Source organism: Xyrauchen texanus, chromosome 10 (assembly GCF_025860055.1).
Source record: "Xyrauchen texanus isolate HMW12.3.18 chromosome 10, RBS_HiC_50CHRs, whole genome shotgun sequence".
In the NCBI taxonomy this organism is placed as follows: domain Eukaryota; kingdom Metazoa; phylum Chordata; class Actinopteri; order Cypriniformes; family Catostomidae; genus Xyrauchen; species Xyrauchen texanus.
In genome coordinates, this window is record NC_068285.1 from 24,006,910 (window position 1) to 24,025,092 (window position 18,183).

The window sequence follows — 18,183 nt, forward strand, 5'->3', positions numbered from 1 at the left end:
TACAGAGCGATAATCTGAGTTACTGTAGATTTAGTCAGTTTGAACCAGTCTGGCCATTCTCTGTTGACCACTCTCATCAACAAGTCGTTTCCGTCCGCATAACTGCACCATTATTAATAAATTCTAGAGACTGTCCATATCACTGTGATAAAAAATGAAAGTGTCACTTAAACCTCAACTAAATTCTCCATGGCCATATATAACATCACATGTACAGAGGACTCTTAAAATGTTGACTTATTTAATTGCTCATTACAATTAACCGACTATATTTTATCTGTCTCTCCTCTAGAAATGTCCTATATTATTATTATCCTTTCAATCTTGCCTATTTAAAATGTTTGGTATGTCAAACTTACTGTGCTTAAATTTATGACATTCAATTGTCAAATAAGCGTGATGTGAATCCACTAGGGGCCCACTCGGAGGCCACAGTACTCTTCCAAGGGGCCTGTAAAATGACTAAAAATGTGTGTACAATATAAAATAATATTAAATACATTTTTAATGTTAATTTCAAAATTCTGAAAATTTGAAGCATAAAATGCTAAAAGTCTTTAAATTAAGATTTAGGCCTACAACTTCTAAACATCCTCTTTCTGAAACTTCTATTTTCAAAATGGAGGGGGACTTGATCACCTCTGACAGTGAGTGTGACCTTGGAGTCAAAAAGGTTGGAAACAACAGATGTAGAGAGTAAATTTGAGCTCTTGTCAGTCAATTTCTTGCAAACTAATGAATGTGCCATTTGCCCGTTTCATATACTTTTTTATTTTACACTTTATATGTTATATAAAATTATATATATTACTTCCTATGAAGTCACTAAGAAGCAATCCAACTCAATATTGCTAACTAATATTGTGCAGTGTTAAATTGCCATTTAATACTATATAAATACTCCATTAAGACCATGTAGCAGAACAACATAACTCATAAATGACATGCCTTAATAAAATTTGTTGTATTTAGAGATGCCATAGTATCTAGAGTGCTGATGACATTAATAACATACCAATAACATTACCACACAGTAGGGACTCTACGTTCAATCTAAGGGCACATGGGTAAAAGATGAAGAGACAGATTGTTTGTTACTGTACATTTTCTTTATTTTAATTTTATCGTTAGCACAGTTATCTAGAAATGCATCAGGAATAGAGAGAACTTCCTCACAGGGGAGAAAGACTGACACTATAGGAAAGAAGTGACAAGACAGATGCTGCGTTTTGATGCGTAAATACATTTCTACAAATTTTCCATCAGAGAAGAATGACTACGCTACTTAAAAGTATTCACGCGCCCTCAAGGACATCACGAGATCTTCTCAAATATTCCTTTGTTATGTGATATATATAGATACATATTACCTATGTTGTGTGGCATCACATCTGGCCTCGCAGGAGAGTCTTGGGTGCGGGGTGACAGACCCATGGCCCATCAAGCCATGGACGCAACCGCATAAAAAGGTTTTATTCATGACATGCATGTAGCCAAGCAAAGTATGCTTTATAATAGAGCAAGCTGGACCAACCGCTCACTGTTATGAACAGATATGACCGTTAATAATCAATAGAGAGCAATTACGAACGTTAATGACATGTTGCACAGATCAATGAATTTTTAAACGTCATCTTAAAAATCTGCGTTATTCAAAAGCTCTTTGATTAAAAGAAATAATCTGCATAATGACACCCACAACATCCCCATCTTGCCGTAGCCTCTGTGCCGAGTTGCCCACAAATATCACTGCCGTCTCCCAATGCCCTTTTGTCTGGAAGTTAGTGCAGGACCAGAGGAGGGTGTTCAGCTGTGTAGGTGCATGTGGCTTTGTGTATTTGTAGGCAAGTGTGTGTGAGTGTTTATTTGTATATGCATGTGATTTAAAAAGCCAGCTAGGGTCCCCCTGCACTATGAGAGTGTTGTAGATCTGAATCATGACAACAGAGCTACAGGACCGGCCCTCCCACATCTGAAGACTGGTCACTTCCACTGGAGCCGCTCTGAGCTCGCTTTATGTACAAATTCAACAGTTTCAGCTGAAAAGAAAGAGAGAGAACGTATGTTACAGCTTACTCCAACGTTTAGCTCTGCAAATTTGAAGAAAATCAGGTCTTCAACAAGAGAAAATGGCTCACCTTGCTGCCAGACAGCTGGCTAAGATGAGGTTTAAGATCCTCTCCAATGACAGCATAGATGGCTACCAGGCAAAATACACACGCTTTTCGTACACTGCTCTCAGAGTTATCATAACCCTACAAAGAAAATGTATAAGAGCATACAGTATAACCTTACAAGATCCTCATTCCTCAAATAAGTCAATGGTTTTATTAAAGAAAATGTTGCATACGTCCACTAGGGTTGTCCGTAATGTTGAATAATATGCAAGATGAACTAAAAGTTTGTTTTGTGCTTTACTTTATAATTGCACTAAATAGTGTATAGGATTCTTCTACAACATTGCGGTATGAAGACATCTCAAACCAAAGCATGATGATCTGGCTATATAATATAGTAATTACCTGAATGAGCCCTGGGACCATCTCAGGGAGCATTTGAAGTAGACCATCTTTGGGCAACCGGTCAATGACTTTGGTGAGCATCTTAATGGCAGCCAGATTAATGGGGTAGTCGGCTGACTGTATGATGGGACACAACACTTTGATACACTGATCGGGACTTATAGAGGTGGCCAACATAGATGCTGCCTCTTCTGCAGCCCGCACCACCTGATACAGAGTAAAAAGGACATTTAGGCAGGCATGAAACAAAGAAACAAATAAAAAAAAAACTTATTTTAATGTGTCTATTGTTTCATGTCTATTAAATGATACTGAGTGTGTCATTGTTGTTTTGTTATGCCTGACCTCTTTGTGTGGGTCTTTATGTGCTTCCAGGCTCTTCATGATTGTGAGTTCTGCATAGTTTTTAAATCGCCAAGGTTGCCTGTTAAGGATCTCCTTCAACACCCGCAGTGCTAATGCCCGGATGACATGCTGGGAGAGGGTAAGATAAATATAGATAAGTATATAAGCAAATAAAATAATACTTAAGACTAGGCCCAGATGGAATCAATGGACTTTTGTCAAATATTCTATTTTGATTTTAAGGGAAAATTTGCATAGGGGAAACAAAATTTCATTGTTAAATGGAGCTTACACTTGTACTACACTCTTATTGGTAGTTGAAGCATGATGCAAGTTGCCTAAATGCCTAATAAATGAACATGCAAGGGTGGGGGTGCAGAATTTTATGAGCAAAAGGCGAATTCAAGAGTGGGAGTTCTGGGTAGCTGACATGAAATACTTCTGGAAAGATGAACTGTTCAGCAGTTACATACTAACTTTTTTTTTTTAAGTTTATAATTATTATGCATGCAGCTTATATGACTTAAAAAAATATTTTATAACAGCTTTTAATAATTGAGATATCACAAGGAATTTGTATTTTAGAAATTAATTGTCTGCATTTAAAATACGTTGGTAAAGGAAAAAAGGTGATTAAAATGGTTTAAAACTTAAAGACCCCATTTACAGCTGGTATTAAGATGTGTTTTGGTTTATCCGATCAAGTGGTCAGCGCTAAATACAGGTCTAAACAGGGTCAAAAACGTTTTGTGATCGGATGAAAAAAACCACATTCAGAAGTAGTAAAAATGCATGTAACCGCATCACATTTGAGTTATAAACACTAATCCATCATGTATATGTCCCAGACAGAAGTGACACAGATGTGAAGCACAAACATCTGAAGCTCCTTTAATACCAATACTCCACTAAAAAATATTTAGCCACGTCTGGGAGAAACAGCATGCTGTTTTTTCCCGCTTTTTCTTTCATTACTTCTTTGCGGTTTATTATCATGCTGTAACACACTGACAGAGTGATAAACGTATGTCATCATGAAACAGAGACCCTCCCCTCAAAATCCGAACACAAGTGGTCACAGGAGATGCAATTAAGCGACCAGGTGTAAACTGATGTGTCTCGCCTGACCACATGTGATCGGATCACCTGAGATGCATCTTAATACCAGGAGGAAATGGAGTAAAATGGTCACCAGTTACAGGACCTAGCATTTACACTTTCCCTTTTACATTTCAACCTAAAATCTGGAAATGAAAAATCCCATGGACACAACTACCTGGGTGCAGATTCCTACTCATGACTCCTATTTGTGTTGTAAGTACTTCTAGAGCAACAGCATGTGTTTATGTGTACCTCTCCATCGCCAAGTGTCTCAAGAAGTAGCAGAAGGATTGTTTTGAAGTGCTCGTCCCAAACATGTAGTTGTGTTTCTCTGATTAGCCGCATTAGCTCACACAACGCAGCCTTTCTCTCTTCCACTCGCTCGCTATGATTCGAGAGCTCCTTCAGAAGCTCAGAAACCACCTCAGACTGGTCCACACCACTGTCTGCAAACACCACCAGCAGAAAGGAAATCAGACTCAATGACATGCTTGACTTCATCAAGCTGTTATAAAGTCACATGTAATTGCTTACAGATAGTACACAAACAATTCACTGGTCTTACCATCTGTGAAGGACTCAGCATCTTGGTCTGCATCTTTCAGGCATTTATTAAAAGGGGAGGAGGTGAAGGAGGAGTCAGAGTAGCTGACTGACTGGTATTCTCGTGTTGGGCGGGGACTTGAGGAGAGGAGCGGTATAGTATTTAGAAGAGAGGTCTTGTTATCTAGCGCTGTCCGGCCAGTCTCTGTAGTTTCTGCACCTCTCTGCACAGATACAGGCTAAGGTTCAGTATAATACATCCACACATCAGTGACAGGCCTTTAGATCCATGTACTTTATCATTTTTCACAAATTATTCAGTTGAATAAAGACAAAATTAACCAACAAAAGGCCAAGTAGAACCATAAGCTCAATGTTGGCAATATAAATAATTGATATTTCACTAAAAAGAATGTTTTGGCAAGAAATAGATTATTACTTCTTCTCCGTCCCCATCTCTTTTTTGCAGTGGTTCTGTCATGTCCTCTTGGCTGCGGACACTGAAGTTCTGGATGGCCTGACTGACTCCTCTCAGAGAGCTGTAGATATCCTCAGAGTTCATGTTTTCTGTATCATATTCAAATGCACTGTGTACACATACAAAAGGTAAAGTTTTGTTATCTTGAGCGGCTGATCAAACATCAGTTTTATTTGTTGTATCAAGGTTTGGATTCGGTGGACTGGAAGTGAAGGCAGTACCTTGGTGAAGGTGTGTTCTGTGATGTGTTGGTGGGGGAGGTTAAGGGACTTGACCAACTGGCTGGCGATCTTGGGGTGTGTCGGGTGAGAGGGCTTCCCATTGGAGCCTGCAAAAGCAAATAATTTCTTATTGCTGAAAGATAAGCGGGTGTCTTTAAAGCTGCACTACGTAACTTTGTTCTCTCTAGTGACATCTGTGGTTGAAACTTAAAATTGCAAGTATTTTGCAGGAGAGTAAATTACATCAGTCGTGTTTCGGCAATGATCTTCTGGCAGATGAATCTCCCAATTTGAGCATACCTGGACGTCGCCTGTGTGTGATCATAACTGGAGCCGGAGTCTTAACGTGCTATTTTCATGTAAACATTTGAAATGGAAATATTACATGCTTTGATGAAGTCACTTTTCTGACAGTACACTTAAAGCACTTGATATGGCTGATACGAGCTCAATAGAAGATTTTATTGTATTTATAATATATTGTCCAGCCTCAGTTACTACAATAGCATGTCTATGCAATACAAACAACACTGTAAACCTTAAACGAGGATTTAATAAAGATGGGGATAAAATATACTTTATATAACAAAAAATAATATGCTTAAATATGCAGTATAACAATTACAAGTCATGCATATTAAACATGTCACAGTAACTTCACTGGACAACATGGATACATTGCGATCGGTTAACACACAAGTAATGTTTAATTCATACAAGTGAAGCATAACCAGCAATATAAGCTTCAACAACCCTACCAAAAAACATATCCAAGCCTGATAGCAGGTAAACAACTTCACAAACAGATAATAGATAAAGATCCATCTAGACTTCAACAATTCTGTCCTGAACTGTGTGAGTGTTACTGAACTGAGCTGAATGTGTAGTTAGTTTATAGCACTTCTTTCCTGTGTGTGCGGACATGATGTAATGACGCAAGGATGAACATCACAAGCCAGTGATTTCACGACAAATCGAACCTGACAGCTCAAAATACATATAATTGTTATCCACTTACCATAGTGAATCAGGGTAAGGACATTGTTTTGAACACTGATTGCTTATGTACACAAACAATAATGTCAATTTGTTCATTTTTAACCAAAAAAATCATTCATTGTGCAAGATTTTCTAAATGTTTTTTATGGTCCTATAAAGTTTATTGTCCCCTTGGTTTTACTATGCTTAATGTTACTGATGTTTACATGATGTTTAAATTTTTTAATAAAAAATCTTGGTATTACTAAAATAAATGAGAGCAAGCAAGGCGCATTAGTTATGTTTCTCACCTGGGCTGTGTTGCCTGTGTTCCGCAGGTGATTCTGTAATAATTTGGTGGCTCCATCTTGAAAAGTTTTCGGTAGTGCCGCTAGAAGCATTGTGAATTCTGGTGTGTTCAGTTGGAATAGCGAAATCAATACAGACTGTGCTGCCTGTAATCAAAGGACATGATTAACTTCAAACCAAAGAAACACCACTAGAAGAAACAATTTTCAACTATAAAAACCTCACAATTTATTGATTTGTTTTGGGCATTGACAAGTCAGGACATTAATAAAACTCTTATATTTTGTTTATGCAATGAACGTGCATATTTTGTACCTTTCTGACGTCTGAGCTCTTGGGCTCAGTGGTCCATGTGATGATACGTGAGACTGCCAGTCTGGTTTCACTTGAGTTGACAAAATCCTGCGGCTCCATTTGTAGTGTCAGTGTTTCTATGTACTTCAAAATGGCCACCTTCACCTGAAACATTATCCTCATGTTACAACTCTGCAATGCAATTAGCTATCTGCTGACTAAAGCAAATTATATCAAGATGGTAACATTAATTTCTCCTTCAGTAATATGTCTCCTTTACAATGCTAAATCCAAGCTACCATTTTACCTCCTCATCATAAGTCTCATTCACTTAACATTTCCACAAACTGCACAGGAAAGCCACTCAGAATGAAACCATTTTAACAGTATTTCCACATCATTAATGCTGCAATCCATCAGTTACCAGCAAACATACAAAGTCACATTTACAGCTTAACATACATAACATTCAACAGTAACTGTAAGAAATGCAGCAAGACAGCAGAGGGTTTGAAGTTGGAGTGAGCGGAGATGGGTGTGATTGGACACAGCATAGTATTTTGAAAATAAAAGCTTATGCATCTCAATTGTATTTGTGGTGCCTGGGATTCATACTCTAATTAATTGATGCTCCACTCCCTCTCACTCTTCCTGTGTGGCAGACGTACATAATCTATTTAAGAAAACAATTTACTTCTTTAAAGACCTCCCCTGATCAAGGGAATAACTAGGCCAAAATGGAATTTGAGCACTTTTTCATATTTTCTTCAGGGGGAAATCTGTGTAATTATGTGTAATACATTTAAATACGGTAAAATGTGTTAAATGAAGTTGCGAGTACGGCAGTCTTATTGATAGCTGAAAGTAAAGGTGTGAATCTTCACTGGCCTTGATTACGATTCAATGGGTAACGATTCGATTATAAAACGATTCTCGATGCATCACGATGCAGCTTGTCCTTCAATATCTTTTTTTAGTTTTTTCAAAATATTTTTTCCCTTTCAGCTTTTTATTTAACAGCCGTTTTAAAAATCAGAATGAGTCACATTACATAAACTGGCCTTTTACATTCAGTATGAGGTGTGAACAAAACATGGAACATCCACAAGATTAAAGAAATGGTTCTATAATTTATAAGAAAAAAAATAATTAAAATGAAAACATCACCAACATCTCCCGAACTGCTGCCGCGTCATAATTTTCTTCTGTGTTTCCCACCGTTGTGTGCAAATCAGTGCAATTATGGGAACAAGCTCATCTTTCATGTTGTTTGTTGGCTTCTTATCACGAATAAACTCTCTCATTGCTATGTGCATGGGTTTGTGAAATAACTTCGGGATCATGGTTTAATTCGGGCACAAATGGTCATGTGTTTGATACAGCTGGTCTGCAAACAGTCGTGTTTGTGCACTTCACTTTAGTGTATGTACTTCACTCGTGTCTTTCTTTTCACATCTGCTTTGGCATTCACCACTGCTCTGCCATGATGTAAACTGAACTCAGAATCGTTTGATTCTTTTGAGAATCAATTCAGAATCATTTGAGTATCAAATTGAGTATCAAAATTATTATCGGTCTCTTTACTAAAGTATTCCACTCATGAGGAGCTTGGAGTTATTGTTTGTGGGGGCTTCATGTTATAGATATGTGAATATCAGTAAAAAAATGTCAAACCAATTATCTGTTTCTTTACTAAAAGTATTCCACCGATAAGGGGCTGGGAGTCTTAGTTTATGGGGCTGTGCATTATAAATGTGTGAATTTCAGTTAAACTGGTTATTGGTCTCTCTCTACAGTAAGCGTTTCACTCAAAAGAAACTGGGAGATTTTGTTTGTGCGAGCTGTGTGTTACAGAATTGCTTCCCCTGTGTCTCACTGACCTATACTACTTGGATCCACACATGGATATTTTCCTGCAGTGCAAGTATGCCATAGCTTTCTGAAGGGAAACAATTCTATAGCCTGCAACAGCGCATTTTCCCCGGCTTCAGAGTGCGAAAGTAAGAGCATGTCAATGAAAGGGAGCCCCAGACAGAGAAGGAGAGAGGGGGAAGGAGGGAGAAGAGCAGTAATAAGTAATACTGCTGAAAATAATGGCAAAAGTGAAGTGATGGTTTTGTTAGAGCGCGGGAGGGTCTGTGTGCGTGTGTGGATGCTACAAATTATGTTTTGAGACTGGTGATAGAGATTATTACGCAAAGCAATTTACTTGTGGTGTTCATGAGATTGTATGAGGAGCTAACAAAGTCGTAAAAGCATTTACCCAATGGATTACATCCTGTAGAACCTCCAGGTCACTTCCGCAATCTCTGATGGCCACAATGACTATAGTCGAGTAATCTATACTAAAAAATCTTTACAATACAGGGCTCAAAAATAATGGTGGTCCAAAGGTCTTGGGCTAGTGTAAGAGAGTTTTTGGGCAAGCTGATGGAACTCTCACTTGTGATATCGGACAAATATTTAGTTTTCTGTGATGTACTGAACTTTGTTGGTGTAAATTCAGCTGATTTAAATATCTCACAAAGGTAATGTTACCTAAGATGGCAAACCGATGAGATTGTAGTAAAACCAGTATCAAGTCCTTTTTTTTTTTCTTTTTTTTTGCGCTGCAATCTCTATTCAAATTCCAGCATATTTAACAACTCCACCCATCCTAGTTGTTTATCCAGTCAGTCTCAGAAGATATAGTGCTATTTAAAAATGCCCATACCTTTAGGTTGGGTGTCTGTGTTTGGTCAACGGTGAATCTCATTAGGATGGTGAACTGTAGATCATTAGGGAAAGATTCTCTGAAGAAATGCACAAACATTTTTTAATAAATTCTTGAGCATCATTGAGCATACTGTGAACACAAGTACAACTTTATTATCCAGACTTGATATCTCCAGACAGTACATCCAACACACCTTGTGACATCTAGAGCTTTCTGTACTTTGGCTTGTACTGAGCCAAGCAGATCTGCTCCCATTTTCTTCAGCAGTTGTGTGAGCAGCACAAAGAGCCAGTCCTGCAGGTCATCCTTATGAACTACAATGAAATCCACCAGTGTCTCCAGAAACATGCTAAAAACCTGATCAAAATTTGTCAGTAAAACACATCAGCATTATACAACAACAGCTCTATGGAACAAAAAAAACTAACCATGTGCAATAGTAGTTAGCAGTATTGATGAATTCATGCATTCATCTTGTTCAATATGAGAACATTCATTGTTTGCATTTGTTATAGTTACGGCAGATTTAGTTTTTTTAATCTCTCAGCAGGAAAGTATCTAAGTAGTGCCATTGCCATCTCTCCCCTTTATCTGAAATGTATAGAAATCCATAAGAATCCCCATTTGAATATCCCAAGAGATCAGAATAACTAAGAATAAAATAGTAGGCAACAAAATTCATCCCGATGGCCCATACAATAAGTCCAGTGATGGACAAAATGGTAAAGAGATTTGGAATATTTGTCTGGATGACATTTGACAAAATGATAGTTAGTGGCTCTGAATATTATGTTGATTTGTTTAACTTGGAATGGGAATGAATCACAGCTTATCAAAGGGCATTGTGGGGTTCAAACTGCTTATATGGGAAGATGATAAAGGTGCTACTTAGCTATTTACCTACTCCGGAAGATAAAACATAAACTGCCCTATAAAGAATTAAGTTATTTAAAAGAAACAGCATGCTAATTGTTACACAACTGACATTACAACCAATATTCTGAAACATCAGGCATCCAGAATATTGATAAGAGACTGCATTTTAAACAGGGGACTCTTGTTTAGATTAACCAAAATAATTGATAACAGCAAAGCAAGAGATTAAGAGCAGGAACAACTGATTTTTTGTCATCTGTCAGACATCAGAAATCCATTATCCTATTTTGTTACTGATTAGTGTATTAGTAAAGATCATCTCCCAGTTAGTGTCCCAAACATACAGCCAAAAAGACTGAATAATTGCTTTGCAGTAGGGGACATCTATTATTAGAGTAGCATCTCACAGTTGATGTGTATAGTATAGGCATGACACAAAAACAAGCAGTCAGTCAAAACAAAACGCTTTGCACAAAAGTTAACCAAACTTACTCTCTACAGTTCCATCACAGGGTAAGGCATGAAAGAAAACATCAACAAAAAAACAAAAAACGGGTGAATTTATATAAACGCATACAAGTAAAAAACTGACTGCAACTCATTTAAGGAAAAAAACCAAATCAATAATAATAATATTATATACACACACACACACACACACACCTATATATACATCCATCCATACATACATATATATTAGGGGTATGAATCGGACGTTTCATCACGATACAATCTTATATCGATTCTCTTGGCCTGCGATCCGATATTTGAAGATACTTCAAAGTCTACCACAAAACGATTTCGATTTGATTCGATTCAGGGCCCTGCGATATTCCGATATTATGTGCCTATTTTACACAATCAATAAAAAAATGTTGGCCCTCAAATGCAACCAAAATATTATGTGAATATTTTATTGAGCTCTCTGAAAAGTGCAAATTTAGTATCCACATTGGGACATCCATAACAAAATAAGGTACTTCTGATTGGAAATAAATGTACAGATAATAATATAAAAATAACACCACACACAAGTGATAATCAATCATTTGACTACAGCTTATTTTTCAGTTTAATCCAAACAAAATACTTACATACCCATTACTTGTTTCCAACTATCCGTGCTATCTGTGGTTTTCTTGGCTACAGCTTCCACAGTTGTAATGAAAAATTCTGTTACAGTTAACTGGGATAAATGTTAGTAAGGTTATTGATGTGTAGATATGTAAAGTCTTATAACTGATGCTGGAGTTGAGCAGCAGGTGTTTCTCTTTCCTTCAGAATGTCGGAGTTGACAAGATGTTTCACATTGTTGAACTTCTACATGGTACCTTTAAAATAGCAAATTATCATTGCATGCGCAATGATATCGATGGAAGCCTGAATTAAATCGCACATGTGAGCTGCTCTGCGTTTGTCACGAGAGCTCACATTTTAAGGTGCGCCCGCTTGACGTACTCGCACTGATCCAGTCAATGGTTTGGAGCAGCTCACGTTTCGCAGGAAGCACGGTTGACACGTGTGCATGGATAGCAGAATACAGTTTGGCTTCAAAGACTCCACATCCGTGTCCCACATGAAAAGTCTATTTAGCACTCAAAGTCAAATTAATGTAATAAGGTTGCTTCATCACATGACGGAAATGCATACGGATGTGGCTGACACGACAGTATTAAAATAAAGGTACATCTTTAAAAAAAATGTATATCGATATTTACGCATTGTATCGATGAATCACCACACCACCATATACATATATATATATATATATATATATACACATTTATTAGATACACACACACACACACACACACACACACACACACACACACACACACACACACACAACCGGTCAAAAGTTTAGGGTCACTTACTCATTCTTTCTTATTATTCACATTTAATGACAAAAGTCATCAAAACTATGGAAGAACAGAAATTGGACTATGGGAATTGTGTTAAATAAAAACTAGGTTATATTTTAGCATCTTCAAAGTAGCCAGCCTTTGCCTAGAATTTGCAGACATGTACTCTTTCTCTTCTTGACATTCCATCTTCTTGAGGCATCACCCTGGGATGCTTTTTAAACAGTATTGAAGGAGTTCCCATCCATGTTGGGCACTTATTGGCTGCTTTTCTAATTTATTCCGTCCAAGTCATCAATAAAAAAAAATAGTTTTTAATCAAATTTTAGTTTTGTAATGAAATAAATTTATATGGTGGCACAATTATATTTTTGTCTACAAAACTAATTTCAAACATTTAAGCATACGACCTTCAGATCAAAAGATTTTTTAGATCATGAGAAACATTTCAGTCAAGTGTTTCAGAACTTTTGAACGGCAGTCTGTGCACGCACGCACACACACACACACACTTTGGAATAATGTGCAGATTTTGCTCTTATGGAAAGAAATTTGTACTTTTATTCACCAAAGTGTCATTTAACTGATCACAATGTATATTCAGGACATTAATAATGTGAATAATTACTATTACAATCTGATAAAAATGTCAGAACTTCTTAAACTACTTCAAATTTAAGTCTGTTGTACATGAAACTGGTGTTGAGCAGGTAGAATTCAATGAAGCTGTCAGCTGAGAACATGTGAGGTGTCCATTTCTCAAACTAGAGACTCTGATGTACTTATCCTCTAGTTTAGTTGAACATCTGACCTTCCACGTCTATTTCTGTGCTTATTAGAGACAGTTGTCCTTTGTCTTTAAAGACTGTAGTGTACAAATTTGTATGAAATCTTACAAAGATAAAATTATCAAAACCAAATTAGCAATTTAGCCTGATTATTCAAGGATAAGGTGTTGGAGTGATGGCTGCTGGAAAAGGGCTTGTCTAGATTTGATCAAAAATGACTTTTTTCAAGTAGGCCTAGTGATGGTGCTGTTTTTACATTAGTAATGTTTTGACCATACTTTGTGATCAGTTGAATGCCACTTTGGTGAATTAAAGTACCAATTTCTTTCCATAAGATCTGTACATGCCAGTGTGTGTGTGTGTGTGTGTGTGTGTGTATATATATAAATACATAATTATTATTATTATTATTTCACTGATGTCAAGGAAAAGGTTTAACTTGAATACACTAAAATGTTTTAGAAAAAAAAGGCTTTTTCTGACCCTTGAAGAACAGATAAGGGAGCTGTACAATGTGATTGTATTGGACAGGAGTGAGAGTGAGTGTGTATTATACCTTAAAGGAGGCAGAACTGATACCGGATTCTGCCGTGCCAAAGCCTCTGGAATCACGCTGCAAATCAGAAAGAGGATCGGGCCATAAGCCCAGCAATCAGATACATGGGGCGGAGCTACGGCCTACCCGACAAGATAGAGGATGCCAGTAGGAGATTCCAGGAAAACGTTTAGAGTAAAATAGAGAGAGAGAGAGAGAGACACCTCAAACGCGGGTTAGTCTGTGTGTTCATGTGTGCGGGACTGGGCTGTCAAGGGTAGGAATTGACAGGGAACCTGGCGATACGATATTTGATCAATATTCAAGTTGTGTTGTATTATATCAATAAAACTGCAATGTTATATTGCAATTTTTTACTCTATTCTCTTTCATCTTTTTGGACTTTGCGCATCTGGTGCCCTGCTTTATTTCATTGTAGAGGCATAGAAGCAGCACATAGGGTGTCAGTAATGTTCCTTGGTTTCAGCTAGAGATGTCAAAAGTACTGTTACAAGGGTATCAAGTTAATACTAATGTAAAAAAAGATATCAGTGTTTGGCCACTACGCCACCACGAGGACTTAATCACATTGGGAATTGGGCATTCCATTGGGCATTGGGGAGAAAAAAATAAATTAAGTAATATATCACAAGCAAGAGTGCTGTTTTACTGGATAAAAGTTTGGTGTATGTTGAAAAGTAATTGTCCAATTTTCATTTGTTTTAAGTTTTAGGAATTAATTTGATTAAACACCATTTTGATGATGAAAATAAATTAAACTTTTAAACACGGAATTCTAAAACATTTGGCAAAATAAACAATTTCAGTAGGGCCCCATTTATAAACACTTAAGCAATGCACCAAGAAACACTTGAAGGAAACATGCATTCGTTTTAATTTATTATATACATTAATAAATGAATGTTACATTTAATATGTAACTTTTTAAAATAGTGTGTTCAAAAGCACATATTAGCATATTTTAACTGTGGTATCGAAATTGGGATCGAGAAACATGAAATTTCACTGGTATCATTACAAACAGAAATTGTGGTATTGTGACAACACTAGTTTCACATAAACCTTTGCGGTCTATGGAGAATGTATAAACTTATATTCTTAGCTTAGCATTTTAGTTTAATATAAAGTGTTTGTTAACATACCTAATTTCATCTTTCAAAAATCTATACATTATATAATACTATTTATCAGTGAAAATTATAACTAAAATATCAACACAGTATAATTTACACTACATTGACAATTTCCTGTGTGGTGCAGTTTATTTGTGCATTTTTCTTGCAAACCTATCATGAAAACAACTTTGATTTCTCTAGCCAGGTTGCATTGCATTCTAATAAAGAACATGTTATTTGAATCATGTTGGAATTACTTTAGTGGAGTACATTTAAAAGTTGAAAAATCTAATCGTGAATCATCCTTAAGTTTGAAGAAAAAAAAAAAAGAAATCTAGATTTTTTTTTTGTTGACATATTCCCCAGAATTACTGACAACAGATAAATACTCTATTAAAGTTTGTAACTATTTTGAATTAAAATAATTCAAATGAATATAGTAAAGGTTCTAAAAGATGCCATCACTTCATCTTTTACTTCTCTGGAATTGAGACAGCCCCAGTATGAGTATGCGTGAGTTCAAGCATGAAAGAAAGGAAAGCTACGAAGGCAGTTCGGGACTGCTGAGAAAAGACAAGCTAACTGACTGGCAGCATCGGAAATCCACTCAAACCAAACCATGCGATTAGCCACGGTCTTCAATCCGAGAGTTAGTGTGCACAGCACATGCCCGATAGTGTGGAACTGTGTGTGTGTGTGTGTGTGTGTGTGTGTCTCTGCGGCGAGAACAAGGGCTGTGGGTGAGGCAGAATCCGATATAGTCAAGCGGGTTTGGGTCATGTAAGTGTTCATACCACTGGTTTATGTCTGCAGAAGTGTGTCTTTATGTGTGTGCTGGAGCATGTGTGAAAGCGGCATGCGAGGGTACCTTGCTGTGTGGGTCTGCAAACATCCTGGTGAAAATTTCACACAACCTCTTCAGCTCGACTCGACTAAAACAGACAGAAAAATACAATTAACCAAACACAAGTTGCACAGAACCCCCAGTGAGTTCACAGAATATTGTCAGGAATGAAATGAGCAAGTTTGCCAATATGAGGGGAAAAAAAAACCACTCACCACAATGCTAGTGTTTGATAAGATGAAAACTCAAATGTATTTTTGTTTGCATGGATTACCTGAGAGTGCGTTGGTTCTTCAGCAACGCCTGCAATCCCATCAGTCCCTCTTTTCTCTCGGACCAGTTGGCAGAGGCACAGCGATTGAGCACTTCTGCCACATCCTCAGTCTGACGCATATAGGTTGGAATACTGCCATTCCGGGAGCTGTACGAACGTTCAGAGCATGCGCTGGATGCATCGCTGTTTACATCATCATCAGAGTACATCCCATATGTGTCATACCGCCGCCGGGCTGGTTTCTTCTGCTTAAAATCATTAAATGAGAATAACAAACCTTTCAGCCAAGAATAGTTCTGGCGAGTTAAAATTGTACTTTTAAATGTTAGGTTAATGCAGAAAGCCAAACAGGGAGACAGAAAGCCGGACAGACTAACCTTGCCCCGCATATCTCCTAATAGCTGGCATCATTGACAAAGCCAAAGGTTTAAAGTTAAAGCATGACAGAGTTAAAGACAAGACAATTCAGCACATTATACAATGGTTAAGTGAATCTTTGTTAATCTGTGAGTATGGTTGCTTATAATACTCTTGCAGAATCTGGAAGATCTTTATCATAAAAAAAAAAAAACTTCTGCCTTGACAGATATTTAGATACATTCTACAGTACAAGAAGAAAATTACTAAATTTACACAAATAAAACTGCAAGCAAGTTATTCATGCTCGAAGAGAAAACACCCAAAATTCAGAACAAAGAGTTAAAAAAAAATTGACCAGGATTATGTGTAATTTCAGTTATTATTTGGTCTTGTGGAAATATATCAGGAATAGTTTTTAAGGCAGTACTAAAAAGGAAAGCAAAACAGTTTATGATCTTTTTTTAAATAGCTAAAAATCTTGCCAATTCTGCAAGGTGCATGTAAACTTATTGGCACAATTGTTTGTGTGAATGGTAAGCAAAATGCCTGTGTATTCCTGTAAGTTTTATTTACCAGAGCATCTGCCAGGGCTTCCTCCACATCTGATCCAGTGTTCAGCACTCTCATAGCACTAACTGATGACGAGAGACGACTGGACTGAGATATACCCAACCCAGAACCTATAACACACATTTCACATTTTACAAACACACACACACGCACTGAAACAAATAACGCACGCTTTTCCAAAAAAGAAAAAAAAAATGCATGCAGTGATCTTATTAAAACTGAACAAATATCAATAACATTCTCACATAATTCAGAATTAAAAATCATTCTTTGAAAATACAGAAATCCACACTAGATAACCAAAAACAAATGATCACCATCTAATAACATGAAAATGACCACAAATGCCCATACAAATGAAAAGGAAGAAAAGCACGACAAAACTTGGGTTAAATTCGGGAAAACACTGAGAAACAGGTGAACCACAAATAACTCAACTTGAATTGACAGCAAAAAGCTTCAAATGCACAGTGGCCTCTTTGTGCTTTCATCTTGAATACCTAAATATTCCCCCTTTTCACTTATGATACCAAACAAACCCCCTTCTCTCTCATTTCATTCCCTCTATCGTTTCATTCCTTTCTCCAGTTCCTTAATCTCTTTAAATCTTCTGGGTCCAGTTGCAAAAAAAACTCCCTTAAAGCTGAAGTGTGTAATTAGCCACTAGTGTGACCAAACGAAATTGTAAAAAACATTATTTTCAAATAGCTTCTTCAAACAATACCCTGTTGGCTATTGATCAAACAAACAGTTTCACACCACTGGTTGAGCCAATGTTGTGGTGTCGGGCTGCTCATGTTTTAGCAAATTTATAGGAGGTACAAAGACACAGGGTTCACCTTTTGAGGAAATGAACCAACATAATTCTTAAAAATATACACACTTCAGCATTAAAGGAATAGTTCACCCAAAATTGAAAACTCTCTCAACATTTACTCATAATCACGCCATCCCAGATGTGTTTTTAGAAGAGTAGTTCAACTCAGTGACCAGAACTTTGAAGGTTTCAAAAAGTAAAAAGCAGCATAAAAGTAATCCATATGACTCCAGTAAATCCATATCTTCAGAAGCAATATGATGGCATGGGTAAGAAAAAGATAGTCCTCTTTTCCTATAAATTCTCCTTCCTGCCCAGTAGGTGGCGATATGCACCAAGAATGCAAAGTCAAAAAACAAAAGAACAACTCTTAGGAGAAAAGGGCACTTAGAAAGGCTGTTTGAAAGTGGAGATTTATAGTGTTAAATATTTAATTGTTTCTCAGCCACACATATCATATTGCTTTTGAAGACATGGATTAAACCACTGGAGTAATTTTATGCTGCCTTTATGTTCTTTTTGAACCTTCAAAGTTCTGGCCACCATTCATTTGCACTGAACAGACCAGTAGAGCAGAGATATTTTTCAAAAATCTTTGTGTCATAGAAAGTCAA

At 37.0% G+C, this 18,183-nt stretch overlaps 1 protein-coding gene across 45 annotated transcripts in view; it reads right to left on the minus strand.

The window, feature by feature from the left end:
• Positions 1 to 1,093: 1,093 nt before the first annotated feature.
• The window catches only part of clasp2 (cytoplasmic linker associated protein 2), a 62,275-nt gene continuing 45,185 nt past the window's right edge, over positions 1,094 to 18,183 (minus strand). For 9 of the 45 annotated variants that reach the window (XM_052135212.1, XM_052135207.1, XM_052135210.1 and 6 more), the window contains 17 exons: positions 16,756 to 16,862; positions 16,200 to 16,223; positions 15,823 to 16,070; positions 15,573 to 15,636; positions 13,590 to 13,646; positions 9,701 to 9,864; positions 9,505 to 9,583; positions 6,813 to 6,956; positions 6,500 to 6,643; positions 5,211 to 5,317; positions 4,951 to 5,098; positions 4,534 to 4,735; positions 4,221 to 4,414; positions 2,868 to 2,996; positions 2,523 to 2,729; positions 2,139 to 2,255; positions 1,094 to 2,039 (listed from right to left, as the gene is read on the minus strand). In XM_052135212.1, coding sequence (XP_051991172.1) covers positions 1,950 to 2,039; positions 2,139 to 2,255; positions 2,523 to 2,729; positions 2,868 to 2,996; positions 4,221 to 4,414; positions 4,534 to 4,735; positions 4,951 to 5,098; positions 5,211 to 5,317; positions 6,500 to 6,643; positions 6,813 to 6,956; positions 9,505 to 9,583; positions 9,701 to 9,864; positions 13,590 to 13,646; positions 15,573 to 15,636; positions 15,823 to 16,070; positions 16,200 to 16,223; positions 16,756 to 16,862 — 2,225 coding nt within the window. In that variant the 3' untranslated portion in view covers positions 1,094 to 1,949. Of the gene's footprint in view, positions 2,040 to 2,138; positions 2,256 to 2,522; positions 2,730 to 2,867; positions 2,997 to 4,220; positions 4,415 to 4,533; positions 4,736 to 4,950; positions 5,099 to 5,210; positions 5,318 to 6,499; positions 6,644 to 6,812; positions 6,957 to 9,504; positions 9,584 to 9,700; positions 9,865 to 10,875; positions 10,879 to 13,589; positions 13,647 to 15,572; positions 15,637 to 15,822; positions 16,071 to 16,199; positions 16,224 to 16,755; positions 16,863 to 18,183 lie in introns of all 45 variants that reach the window. The other 36 variants (XM_052135226.1, XM_052135219.1, XM_052135243.1 and 33 more) reach the window with 9 other exon arrangements.